Source organism: Megalobrama amblycephala, linkage group LG8, assembly GCF_018812025.1.
Source record: "Megalobrama amblycephala isolate DHTTF-2021 linkage group LG8, ASM1881202v1, whole genome shotgun sequence".
Lineage (NCBI taxonomy): Eukaryota > Metazoa > Chordata > Actinopteri > Cypriniformes > Xenocyprididae > Megalobrama > Megalobrama amblycephala.
Genome location: NC_063051.1, coordinates 20790644 through 20805476, shown reverse-complemented (window position 1 = coordinate 20805476; position 14833 = coordinate 20790644). Strand labels below are relative to the sequence as shown.

Below are 14833 nucleotides of genomic sequence, written 5' to 3'. Positions count from 1 at the left end.
TGTTTTCCCAAGTGTTTCAGCAGAAAACGAAAGGCTGGACATATTTGGCAAACTGATGCAAAATATTTATTACAATTTTTTCTCCGATCTTTTCATTGCGATGCAGTAGTTTATGTCTGCTTTGTCTCATACAGATAAACCCATACAGGACCTTTTATCTTCTCAAATCTGTAAATAATGTTATCAAAATAATCTTAATCTTCCAAAACTCACAATTTTTTATTCTTATATTTTTTTACAATCCACCCTGAATATCAAGGCTGCAGAAACAATATAATGCAAACAAAAGAAGAAAAGAAAAAAAAAAAAACTATGTGGGAATTTTTACAGCTGTACCAAAATTAAAAAAGAAACTTAAATCTGTGATAAAGCAATTTTTATACCCTATCAGCAAAAACAAGGTACAAAAAAAAGGAGATGCACAATTTACACCAGCAGTCCCTCATGAAATAAAGAACTTTTAAAAGAATCAAGATGGATCTCTACTTCACTGCCAGCAGCAGGGATAGAACTCAGCGCCCAAAATGAACCTCAAATGAACTGTTTAAGGAACAACATAGCAAAACAAAGCGTGCAAGCCATCTTACTTGATCGCTCAAACAATGTTCACAGTCATTACAAACCATAGACATTGGATCAATTCCTGCATTATAAACATTACATAACCCAAATAATGTTTAATGCTTTCTATTCCATTGGGTAGATTTTATTTGGGATTTGTGAGGGAATAAGTTCATCAAACCTTTCTTGTGTTTACTGAATACCCCTTTATCAATCCACATGCAATGAATGTAAAGCTTTTGAAAATGATTGCCACAGCATTATTTCTGTAAGCATGAGAATGCTTTTTATAGAATAACTCTGAAATGTTCAGGATTTCAATATGGTTTAAATCAGCTTTTAGGTTATTCAGGAAAAAAAAAAAAAAAAACCTGCTTTATACCATATATGGTCAAGAAAGAAGACAGCAGTCTGTTTATGATTTTTTTTTGAACGTTTTGAACAGAACCCAACCTAAGTGAACTGAACATCTGTATGTTCGTCTGGCGTACCAGAACGCAACATATAAAACAAAGACCCTTCCATTCAAACTTTACCTTTATTCAAAAACCAGTTCCCGACAAACTCTTCCGCAAGCTAGGTTTCAACTCTAACCTTTAAGGTTTTCTCACATGTGTACTTGGGAGACATGAAATCAGATATATTAGTATGATTCTGCAGAATGAAAATAGTGAAAATGAGCAGGGTTTGCTGGAGCTGGAGCCAGAAATGGACTGATGTTCTAGCTGCCAGACTGCACGTGACAGTCCATTCGGTGTTGCTTTAGTTCTTCCTTGCTGCAGGGATGACTGGCTTGAGTTAATTTCTATGAGGGACTGGGAGCAACGTCGCAGTCAGCGGCTCACAATGATTGTTTCATCTTAACACTAATGCTACGAATTGTTTTCGCGAAAAGGAAAAAAAATCTTTCTGAAAGGTGTCAAAGCCATTTTATAGAACATTCAGAATGATGTCATATTTCACGTTAAATCACGGTTATAATTGGTGTTGTTATTATTATGAATTAGTCTTTTTCCCAAGCAAAACAAAAAAGATCTGGTGGAGGGGTGCATGTGGCTTTCTTTGACATTTCTAGTTCAGGATAAAGAACAAAAAGCAGACAAGAAGAGAGAAGAGTGGGGAGAAAAAAAAAAAAAAAAAAAAATCAAACAAAGACATTGCCAATGAGGTGACAAGTGAATTCTTTTTCTCTCCGCCTGGGATATGACAAATGTTTCTTGTCCATGAAAAGAATCTTTCCTCTCTTCTTCTTTTAGATTGAAATAAATGGATGTGATGGAGGAGAAAGGTTAAGAGAAAGAGAGAAAGGGAAATGTGAGAGTGGTGTTTAAAGCCACATTAGGTATCGTCATCATCGGAGGTCTGGCTGCTACTGCTCGTCTCAGACTCGGAGCCCTCTTCCAGGCCAGGGTTTGGGGTGTTCCTCCAGGTTAGCAGGGCCACACTACGTGGCTTCAAGAGCACACCGTTACGCCCAAGACCAATCTTCTTCATCTGACACAAAACACACACATATATAGAAATTAACTATAAATGTCTATGATGCACTTCATTTTAAACGAAGAATAAACTAAAAATAAAACAGAGACTATATGCATGCATTTTCCATACCTGTTCAGTTTTAGCTTGAAACTCTTTGAGTTCGTCTTCAGTGAGGGGCTGGAAGTTGTCATCATTTTCTGGGTATTCTTGCCATCCCATAGCCTTCAGCAATCTGTCAGAGAGGATCCACATGTGTGAGCATGTGGATTATGGATGCTGCCTTTGTAGGCAGATCAATGTGTGGCTCTGTTCAAAAACCTAGTGTGCTGCCTATGGAGGTAGCATTCTTTAAATGTACACATCTTTAAATGTGCCTCCAGAGTATAAAAGATACATAGTTTAAAAAAAAATATTAGGTGGCATTGCATGTATCCTTCATGAGGAAAGCAATCTCAGATAAACTATCAACTCAGTGGAAAAAGGAAAAAGGAAAAAAAAAAAAAAAAAAAAAAGATTATAGTGAATGAACCAAGGGAAATTTGCTTGCAAATAAGCTAATTTAAATTTGAATAAAATCTACATGCATGGAAAGCTTTTGAAAATGATTGCCACAACATTATTTCTGTAAGCATGAGAATGCTTTTCTAAGTGTGCCTCCAAGGTATCAAAGATACCTAGTTTTGGGAAAATTATAATGTGGCATTGCATGTATCCTTCACAAAGAAAGCAATCTCAGATAAACTGTGATGAAAAAATAAATCGTTTATGGTGTTTGAACCAAGAGAAATTCTTGCATATAACTCAATTTAAATTTTATATAAAAAATGCATTAAAAAAAAATTAAATGCATTAAGAAATAAAATGTATACTTTTTACTAATAGTAAAAATTTATTCTATAATCATAAAATAAAAGTTTATTTAAAACTGTATTTTTATGCTTGGAATATTCCACCAACCAATATGCTAATGGCCAGCTAATGAACTCAATTGTCTTCCATATGCTGTTTGTATGATACACGTAGGCCCTGTTTCCACCTGGCATTAAGATGCGTTTTGGAGGATCGGATCACAAGTAGATGAGGGAGACACATTCCCGTTTACACCAGGTATTTTAATCGGTCTCTTTTGTCCACTTTCAACCACTTCTGTCCTGGTTTCTTCAAGGGGAGGGTCTATGCGGGTAAATTGATGGATTTTTTTCAGATCTAATGGACAAAATAGGCTCGGGCAATTTACATATGAACGTGTCCAGAGACAAAAGAAAAACAAATGGACAGCAACAGCTTTCGTTTCTGCTCTGACAGCCGCAAGACCACACCGAACGTGGCGAGTGTGTGTTAGAAATAAGAAATGGTGAGACATTGTGCTTGGTACATTTTTTCATCTTCAAACCAAACTTGGGTCTTCAGCCGGCAAAATTTAAATCCCGTCTGGCTAGCGAGCTTCCCATAATGTTTATGTGTTAGGTCAGTAGGTGGTCTTTAGTGGCCACATTCAACCACATGAGTGTTTCCACTGCGAAAGCAATCCGGTCTTCAAAATGGATTTTCGACTACCTCTGGAAGTGGTCCAAAGAGGACAAGCTAAAAACATTTACATTTTAGCATCGTCCACTTGTGATCCGATCAACCAATATGCATCTTAATACCAGGTGGACACTGGGCCATAGTTGCTGCCCAGTAAAGCATTCTAAATCAGTCACTTGTGACATACCATTTAAGCTAGTAGAAGGCATTTGCCCATGTAGGCAGAACACTAGATTTTGGAATTGAGCTTATATGTGTCTGATAGAGGAGAATGCGTTGAAGTGTTTGTGTTTGCTCTGACCTGTGTTCCGCCTCCAGAGAGCTGGACAAGTGCTCTGGGTCTGAGTCACTGAGAGAGTGGGAGATGCCGTTCTCATGACTCTCTCCAAACTCTTTTGGTTCAGGGGTGCTTCCCTCTCCCTAAACAAAGAGTAAAATCACAATAAATCACAAACGAAGGCTTTAGCAAACACAAATATGTGGCAACACAAAATCTATCAACTGCTTATTGCAGGGCTATTACTATTAACTTAAACTAAAACTATTTTTACACCCTGATGAAGGCCTGTTTGGGCCGATGTGCGTTGGTGTTTTTAAAGATGTAGCCCCTCTAACAAAGGCTTTTTAATACTACAATCTATGAAAGTGCCTGGAAGTAAGCTGTCATTTTGCATGGAAATATCCACTAATATATTTTTTTATCTTGTACCCTTTCCAGAGCACCCATAGTTTTTATTCTTTTTTTTTTTTTTTAAGTATCAGATGTGTTCTTGCATAGTTTATTTCTTCACTATTGAAGTGTTTTCATATATTAAAATAAATTAAATTAAATATTAGATGAAAAACTAAAACTTAAATGAAAATGAGAAATGTTGGCAAGTAACTAAAATGAGTGTTAAAGTAATTAAAAAAAAAAAAAAAAAAAACTGAAATATAAATATTAGTAAAATGACACTGTCTTAGTAAACACAAACTTAAAATCACTAAAATAAGCAAAAACTAATGCATCATAATTAAGTTGACAAATACTATGATTGTTCATAATGAACAGCTGGTCAAGACAAAAAACTAGTGGATGATGGCTAACATAATTCCAAAAAACAAAAACAAAACTGTAACCGATGTAAGGGTGAAAATCTGAGCCAATACTGATAATCTTAAAATGAGCAAATAAAGGCAAATTAATCTGCTTATTACTACAGCTAACAGACAGCAGATCAGAGATGAATTCATCTGCACCTCTGCTGGAGCTCCTGGGCTGTGGCAGTCACTCATATCCCCGTTTCTCTCATCCTTTAGTCCACGCAGGAACTCACTCTTGCGGTCTGTGCTGCGGCGCATCAGTTTTAGCCGTGAGGGGGTGATGTCTATCGGAGGGGTGGTGCTGGAGGGTGGCTATAGAGGGAGGGAGAGAGAGGGAGAAAAAGATAGAAAGATAAATATGAAATGCTGGGTAAGCATGTTGATTACTGATTTTCTCCTATGGATAAAAATGATAACATTCTGATGTTTATTGAATAATGGAGAATAGAGAAGTGCAGAGAACATGTTGTAAACATTTTTTGATCAATCGCAAACTGACTGTGTGTTTGGCATATAGCCACACAGTACAAAGATACAAGGAAAGGATTTGTTGAAATGAAGCCAACCACTATCATATATATATATTTTTTTTTAGGAATGTCGGGTACTAGTTCCTTATTGGCAAGAGATTAAAAGGAATTTAGAAACCGTTTTTGGTGTGGCAAGTCAATGCAATTGTAATTTTTTATATTTGGATAATATTTAATTTAATGGGTGGAACAACAAAGATAAGAAACTGATGTTAATTCTCCAGGCAGCTAGCAAAAAGGCAATTATAAGTAAATGGTTAAAGCTGGACCCGTCTATGTGATGGAATCTTTAAAGACCCAGACAGAAGAAACTTTAAGAATATGAAGTAAACGGACTTAATACATTAAACCTATACAATCAGACTTCTACTGATTTAGAAAAAGGTGTATATTGAACAATAAATGGTCTGCAGTGTAGTTCCTTTAATGCCAGGTTCAGACTACACAATATCAGCCCGATTTTATGATCCGTTTGACGTAGAGTGTTGTAGTGATTCGTAATTACAATGGGCGTTGGGATGCTAGAATCAAAAGGTTAATCTCGTACAGTGTGTCATAGTAGACAACAACCAACACCACATCTGTGATGCTTAATGACATCCTGACAGAAAGAGTAACATGATTCATTTTTTTCCCCCAGTCCTCCACGATGGGTTCCATCACATCTGTGATGTTGACCAATAGGAGAATAGAAGCTCTTTCATACACAGCTTTTAAACATGGTGAAACAAAAGAGAGACGATGGTATTGGTGCTGCTAAGTTGAATTATGCGATTAAGGAAAGGTTTGTGGAGCTATGGCACAGAAACATGTCAACTGTTGGGTTCTTTTTTTGGGGGGCTTTTTCTGGCAACAAGGCAGCCAGTACAAAACACGCCATGTAGCCATTGTTTGTTTACTGCTCTTTTTTCTGGATATTAATCGCTAATTCCTCCTTCTCGATGACATCACACACGTTGTTAAAGACAGTAAGCCATGACTGGGAAGCAAAGTGTAGCCTGACATCAGTGCTTCCCACAGGTTTGAAATATACTTGCGGGGGTAGCCGGGCGAAAAACCGGGCACAAAAATGGTCTGCTACATGTGACAAACAAATAATGTGTGATTTTTAACAGTATTTTTATTTACTGAAATTAATTTTAATTACATAGCATATTACACTTAATTACATACTAATATTATGCATTATTATACACTGTAAATTATGCAAAATTACAGCATTTAAATGGTTCACCTTTTCCTATGTTCTCCTTGCTGTCATATAGTGTCTCTTTCAGTGAATGGGACACAGATTTTACTAGTAAAATTTATAAAATGAATAATATATGTGTCAAATAATGTTCTTAGTCTTTTCTTCCTGTGGGGGAGACTACAATAATTTACTATGAATTAAATGGAAATCAAATTAAATACAATTTATTGTGTAACCAAAATACCAATAATGCCCAAAAGAAAAAGAAAAAACTTAGCGTGTGACTTAATTATAAACAAGACCAAAATACACCGGGACTCTTATTTTGAAATGTCTGTACTATTGCAGGCTAATCCTTCAGATTCTTACAATCGTCTAAAACATTTTATATAAAGGCCATAAAGTAGACTTTGTAATAATTCATCAACTTGACTTCATTAGCAATCGCTTGGCATAAGTCTGCGCTTTTCATTGATTGAGAATCACTTTGAAGCAAACTGAAGCGCTGTTGCACGAGCTTGTAGAACACGCAACAGCGCCGCCTTGTGACTTTGAAAAATGCAGCGCCTGTGGGAATGTCAGCGGGAGTAAACAGTTCTGACGCACACGTAACGAGCAGGTATGAAACGACTAGTTCATCGATCGCGGAAGGTTTTATTATCGTGCGCGGATATAAAAGTATAAGAGGAGAAAAATAATAAAAGCAAAAATGTGTCTCCAAATGTACTTGGGCGGTTGTTATTAAACGTGGGCGGCCCGCCCAAGTAAAGTCTATGTGTGGGAAGCACTGGACATGTTTCTTGTCCATGACATGACAACAACTTAGGAGTAAAAACTGCATACTCTGACATAGTGACTATCATAAGACACAAAAATAAAATGTAATCTGAACCCGGCATAAGAGTTTTAAGAAAGAAGCTCCCCATGTTATAAAACATTTAAAAAAACGGAACAATTTATAATCATAATAATCAGCTCTGACATCTTAAAATGACAATAGCTTGGTTTAATTACAACCAACTAATAAAAGAAACAGCCTCCCTGCCTGACTTTGTCATTTTACCTCTTTAGAAGTGCCATGGGCAGGTGCACTGACAGGTGTCAGAGGTTTGGTCACAGACACAGGGCTGGTGAAGGCTGAATCCCGTCCAGAGAAATGCAAACCCACTTTAGTTTCCCTTCCATTGGGTTTCCATGGGCCAGACTATAAAAAAAGGTTTTTATTTATTAAATGACAACACCACAATTGCCCTAATGCAATAAAAATAACATTAGGAAAACACGGTCTTCACCATAAGTGATGTGATTAAATAAGCTGGTATAAACAAATCACAAACATCACACAAGTACTACTTTCAGATCCACTAGCTTAGTACCTTGGTGGGGGCAGTGGCAGGTTTGGGCACCAGATTCTTGTAGACACTGGGTCCAGTGATGGGGACTTTAGAACCATTGGCGGGCAGAGGGCCAGCGCTGGCAAAGCCAGCCGAAAATGCAGCACTGGGGTCCTCCTTAGACACTTTCTTAATGACCAGCATCTTAGACATAGCCTGCTTAGCACTAGGGGGGTTCTCTGCAACAGAAGTTGAAAAAAAAAAAATCCTTTCAGAACAAACCAATAAATGTAAATGTATAATATTTTAATTCTATGCAGGTGGAACATGGAGACTCCATTAACGAAAGCAACTTTACCCCATACTCCTGCCGGAGTCCCGACAGCACGAGGCTGACTTGCTGGCTTTCCAGTTGTCTCTGGGTTCAAGGAGGGCTGAAATTCACATGAAAACAGAAAGCATGAATGCAAACTAACTATGCAGTCAGTTCAACACAAGGCATGTAAAGAATGGCAGAACTAAACCTCTTTAATGACATAACCAGTTAATTCATGCCTGGTAGGGGTGTGTCCTCACTCACTACACAAGTAAACAATCTCAAGAGGAAAAAAATACTTACAAAATCCTCATCAACAAACTTGAGCTTGTCATCGTTGCGCTCCTCATCAGAATATCTGTCCTGATAAGAGCCACCTTTGCGTGGATGAAAGTTTCCATTACGTTGTCGGTGGCCCCCTTGTCTGTCCCTTTCACCTCCACCACGTTTGATATGCCGAGCATGGTGGTGGTGAGGACCTTCCTGGCCCCTCGGTACCCCATGCCAGCTGGGGGTCTCCTTCCACCCTGTTCCGCCTCCCAATCCCCCCTGACTCCCCTTCGCAACACCAGAGTCAACGGAGTCATGCCTCAACAGAGATGGCTGCTGCCACCCATCACCTGAAAAGAAAATGAATAGCTATTACAAAGGGCAGGTCAAAAAGCAGGTTGACTCTACATGAGAAGGAATTTAAATGCATGTTCAGCAACCTCCAGGGGCTCTTAGTGGGTCATTGTTGAAGAAGCCATCAGAGGAGTTGTGTCTGCGACGGTTTACTCCCGGCCGGCTGTCTCCGCGGGGAAAGTGCTCTCCATGCTTCTCAAGGGGGGCAGCAGGGGACTGAAAAAAACACACACAGATAGCTTCAGCTTTAAAAAGCTTATTTTAGAAAAGAATGATTAGGCTCAAGAGAACTAAGAGTTATGCTGTCCCGATTTTTTTTTTTTTTTAATGCACAAAGTCAATACAAAGTCAACAATCCATTACAATACCTTGGCGGGCTGAGGCGTGGAGAAGTTAAGCCAGGCAGGAACAAAGTCATGCTGCGCCATTTAGGTCCAGTGTCTCCCGTCAGTGGATGGAGGCATCAAACCTCATGGCCTGAACTGACAATACAAGCAACAACATCATGTAACTACAATCTACTACAACAAATACCTCCCATTAAAGCAAATACATTTAAAGTCAGCATGAAATGGAAATTGCAATTGTGTTTTTTCCCTATTTGTGACATATATCTAAGTGAAAAGGCTTCTTTAACTTTAAAAAAAAATGTAGGGTGGGACCTGATTTTGACTGGATCCTTGTCGTTTGTTAATCTTATTGCCCAGTATTCACGCCAGCGTACACATTATCATTCTCAATGTTGTTGCGAGGAGGAGGCGACATGTTTTTGATAAAAGATTACAAGGGCATATGAAAAAATAATGATATGCACAGATAAATCATTTCAGTAAATACTGCAATATTTCATATAAAAATAAGAATTTTCATCTTTGATTTCACGGTATCTTTTAAAAGGTGAAAAGTGTAATTTTAGCAACAACAAATGCAAAAACAATGACTGTTTTTAAACAAGTTTTGAAAGTCAGCCAAAGGTCAGGCAAAGTCTTGACCTGAAACTCATGTCATTGGTTGAGCCAATGTTGCTGAGTCAGGCTGAAGAGAATACTCAACGATTTTTTTTTTTTTTTTTTTTTTAGAAATCAACCTACAAATAGCTTGCTTACAGTTGTATCTGCATTTTAAAGGTGCTACAAATGATTTTAGGAATATCATGCATAAAATATGCCCAACTTGACAGATATGATTGAAAAATGTGTCTTTAGAAATCACACCTGTGACAGCCCAAGGCTCTATACAGAGTGAAGGAGCAGGCCCAAATATTTGAACCTATCAGAAAACCACTTGGAGTGGAGGGGCAGGGTTTAAGTGGACTAAATGATTGAAGAAGTCTAGCATACATCACCAGAGGGAAGTTTGTCATTGTCACAGGAATATCGAGTTACAACATTCTGATTTAAACGTTGAGGCGAAAAAATGTTTAAAGAATAAAACAAAACAGATTTATTTCATGCTGATTTTAAGAGAAAATAATTTAGCATATTTAATGTCTTTTTTTTTAAAGACAAGCTAGCAGTTTCTGGGTTAAACATTAAAACAAAAAAACGAACTTCTGTTTTATTGCTCTCCGGGCCTTGATATGATTGCCTATCTGTTTAGGCTTAACGAAAACCAACTTTAAAACAATTAATACAACGGAATGACAATTACATTACATACTGCAAGACGTAACTAATTCAGAGTGCAAAATAAACAATACCAAGGAACATTCCAGCTAAATGTTGTGGCTTCTTACCCCAGAGACAAAGGCTCTGTAGTTCAATGGCCCTGTCCTTGGCTGTGTCTGTGTAGAGGGCCCAACCAACGCACTTTCAGGGGCTTTGAAGCCTCAGGACAACCGCAGCTCCTGCCACAGGCAAACTCCAGTTTCCAGGATGGTGCAAACAAGGGGATGGAAGCGAAACTTGTGCAGCCCAAGGTGAAATTGTAAGGTGATGGAAAAGATGGTGACGTGTTGTCTTTGATCAGTGGCGTGTAGCTGTGGAAGAGTAGCGGATGTGTTTGATCTGTAATGCCAGAGTGACTCTCCACGACACCCTTAGTTCACCGACGATGACTGTGTGCATTCAGGGCGACTGAATACAAGTCCAGTCTCTTATTCTGGGGACTTGTGGTAGCAGCACGTTGTGCCTGCTCTGACACTCAGAAGCTCCTTTACGAACTCATTTTCGGCTGAAGACACACACAGCGACAAAAAAAAACGGAGAGTGGGTTTGTACCACACAATGCTGTTTTGCGGAAAGTGGTGATCTGAATATATTCACCTCATCAAAACAGCGAAGGTGCTACGTCGGAGCGAAAAGGGGAGGGGGGGCTGATTTGTCACATCACAATAGCTAGAAGTGCTTTATGTTATAAAGTCATGAGAATTGCTTTAACCTTCAACAGCTCATAATTTGGTTGATTCAGTGAACCAAACAATGAAAACTTGACATCTTTAATTCTCGGCCCACATGGCTGATAAATGGCTGGTGAACCAATATCAGGTTAGGCTACCGAAAAAATCTAAAGTAAATATGAATTGCCTCCTAACAACACTTCCGATCTTCCAGTTCATCAAATTAGAAGAAGCTTCCACAGGTGAGTAACTCGAAGCCAATTTGCACAGATTCTTGTTAAACACGATGTACCGTGCATTGGTGATTCAATGAAACTCAATGAAAAAACATAAGCGTCCAGGTGTAAGCAAACCTTGAACATTCACTGTGAAACAACAGGTGTACTCCAGATTGTATTATTGCATGTTGGGAGATCTTGGGTCTCTAAAAATCCTGCATTCACAAATCCAACAGGTCGTTCTTCCTCCAGATCTTCACAATTAATCTGCAGACCAACTCTGTAAAAAAATAACATGCAATATTTAGATTTATATATTAGATCAGTCAAGCGATTGAATTATTTTAATCTAATTAATTACACAATGTGGCAATTAATTAATGTAATTAATTCTAAATTATTTACCTCAGGCAAGTCATTTATTGTTCACAGCATGTTAGTGCACTAGAGAAATTAACTCTAGAGGGGAGAATTTCACTAAATATATGTACTATATTAGCTTAAAATATTCATTATATTTACTTTACCTGTTAGTAATGTCTTAATTATTTAATATATGTTTAAATTAATTTGTCATGAAAACAAGCAACAGTGTAAATGATTATAATTCAAATGAATTGGAGCAGAAAAATTATTTTATAATTAGATTTAGAAGTTAATGCAAAACCTGCCTTGTGTGCAATTGACATCTTTCCTTCCATTTGAGTGTTGAATATTACATCTAAAAATAAATAGCAACTGAATGTAATAGTTTGGGCTCTGTTGTCAATTGTATCCTTTAATTTTACTTCGGTAAAGTTGGTTTTATATTCGCACATTCGGACATCCGTATTCAATAGCCTTGTTAATCACACTACATTGGACATTCACAAGTAAATATGCCATTAAAACAATACTTGCCTATTTTGATTGAATGTGAAAAATGTTGTAAGTTGACAATCGTTGGTTGTCAATATCATGTCGCTGCTTAAAATTCGTAAACATTAATTTATTGCACATTTATTGGAAAGTCTGAATTTATCAGAAGTCCGAATGTGCGAATATAAAACCAACTTTACCGAAGTTTTAATATTATAGTAATGTGCAAAAAAGGGCTGCCTGTATAGTTTACAGCATTAGCTGCCTGAGACTGATTTGTTTTTATCCTTATAGTTAATTATAATGTAATTTATTTAAAGACAGAGACACAATTTATTCAATAAATGTTTAATTAAAAAAAGGAAAGAAAAAAGAAGCAATATTATTTTTAGTTTTCTCCCCCTGCTGTACCAAATCGTGACTTTAGTACTGAGGTACATACGGAACCTTCATGTTTGTGTACTGTTACGCCCCTAATATACATAATACATATTCTGTCGAGAAACACTAGAATAATATAACATTTTAATATGTCAGAACTTTTTAAATGTTTTTCCAATCTTAAATAATTATTATTCAAGCAGTTTCTATCACCTCTACCTGAGTGACTATAGGAAATATTTGAACTTCATAACAAAAGTCACAAAGCAGAACTACTTAAGTGGAAGTTGTGGAACCCATACATTTTCAGTCAACAATTTTAACGTCGAATTAAAGAATTGTTAACGTTCATGTCCCAAATGCTGGCTCAGAAAACAACCACCAAAACATAAAAAGTTTGTCAGCACACTAAGCTGCCTTGACAGATTACAAATGTGCTACCGCAACTACTTTAAAGGAAATAAACATTCTGCTCATTATCTACTCATCCGCATGTTGTTCCAAAATTCTGTTTTTCTCCCTCAGAGGAAAATGCAAAATAATAGGCAGAATGACAACTCTTGTCACAACTGACTTTCACTACATGGAAAAAGAGTGAAGGTGAATCATGACTGAGGCTGTCAGTCTACTAATCTAGTCTACTAAGAGAGAGAGAGTAAATTATGACAATAAATGTAATTTTTGAGTGAACTACATGACTAATCATCTCCTTGCCAGGGGATTCTAGATAAAATATATATATGTCCCCGGCCATGCATTTTCTAGCTAACGTTACAGTAAGATAAACAATTAGTTTGTATGATGTAAAACAGTTAGAAAGTTAAGTGCAGGAAAACTAAAAGCAGGCTTAAAACTAGCAAAAGAGTTAGCTGCAGGATATGAACTGGAATCGACTTTAAAATATATTTGTGTTAATAGCCAACTAATATTTAATATACTCATCCAAACGTTCTGACGCATACAGTAATTAAACATAACTAGAAAATATCGCAAACAACGAGTAAAAACTAATTCGCCTTTCTACTTGCAGAACACTCGCTAGCACGGCACAGTTAGCATAGTAGGCCATTCAATGTGTGCATAAACCTTTTAGTCCACGTTGACTGGTTAAATTTAAACTTTTCAGAGCAAAGAAACTTTTAGGCATCATTAAACGGCTACATAATGGTGAATTATAACGACTCTGACTTGTGTCTTGACGGAATGCGTGTTGTTTTAGCCACGGCGCGAACTAGGCTAAGCTAGCATTCCGAGCAGAAATAAAGTGTTTTAAAATGGCTCCCTCTCGACACCAAACCAACCGAATAAACATTTCGACATACACCTACCTTTTGATCCCTTGTCTATCCCAATAAGTTAATCGAAGACAATGATGCGCCGCTTGTCAAGTCAATTTGACAGTTTGGAGGTTGTCGTATTTCTGATTCTGTATTTTGTTTGTGTTTTTTAATCACACTCGTTCCGACTTTGCCAATCCATCTAGCTTGTTCCTGTCTACTTCTGCACAGACGAGCTAATCGATCGCAGAGCACAGCGCTCTCGACGCGTCATAACATTCTCCCTCAGCTCAAGCCAGCTGAAGGAATTAGTCTCGAGAGGGCTTGAAACACACAGAGCGCGGACTTTTAAAGTTTGCACTGCTCGTGAAATATATTGAGTTAAATGGCAACAAAAAAATTATGTGAACAACATGGCAGAATGGGCACATGCAAATGAGCTCTACCAGAAAGCATCTCTCGAGTCCACGGTGTCTGATTTCACAGGCTTTACTACACGTGAAGTAACGAAAAATAACCAGATCAATGCATAATCAGAATGCACAAAGAATTCACAAAGAATTGTCACCAAAATCTGAACAGGGATACGTTTTGGTGATAACTTTGCGTATTATATAACTTCGCAGTAGCTGCCTTTTCAGAAAAAGAAAGAAAAAAAAAAAAAAAAAAAAAAAATACATGAACTTGGTGCATAACATACAGTATGCAGACCAAATAGGTGAATTATCAGGTATCACAGAAACAGCACATTCCTCTTTTGCACAAACAGCATGAGGTGCCATTTAGTAAATAATGCTCAGACATATCTGAAAAATCTTTTAATTTGGAAAATAATAATTAGATATAATAATAATTAAACAAAAACTTTATATGTTTGTGCTTGTCTTTGTTGTTCAGACATAATTGTAGATTTGTAGAGACATATATAAAATTTATTTATATATATATATATATATATATATATATATATATATATATATATATATAAATAATTTATTTATTTATAATAATAATTAATTAATTAATTAAAAATCTATATTTTTATAAAATATATTTATATTTATAATTTTATAAGTGGTACATATATATTGAAAAAATTTAGATACGTTTTT

The 14833-nt window shown here is 36.9% G+C and overlaps 1 protein-coding gene across 1 annotated transcript; it reads right to left on the bottom strand.

Annotated features, from left to right (window-relative positions):
- Positions 1-43: 43 nt before the first annotated feature.
- On the bottom strand, positions 44-14092 carry gpbp1l1 (GC-rich promoter binding protein 1-like 1). Its single transcript, XM_048199994.1, has 12 exons — positions 13773-14092; positions 10385-11485; positions 9018-9131; positions 8736-8865; positions 8329-8645; positions 8068-8143; positions 7752-7948; positions 7439-7579; positions 4810-4965; positions 3872-3990; positions 2173-2275; positions 44-2055 (listed from the first exon to the last, which is right to left on the bottom strand). The coding sequence occupies exons 3-12, from the start codon at positions 9075-9077 to the stop codon at positions 1900-1902; spliced, it is 1455 nt and encodes a 484-aa protein (XP_048055951.1). The 5' UTR covers positions 9078-9131; positions 10385-11485; positions 13773-14092; the 3' UTR covers positions 44-1899.
- Positions 14093-14833: the final 741 nt, after the last annotated feature.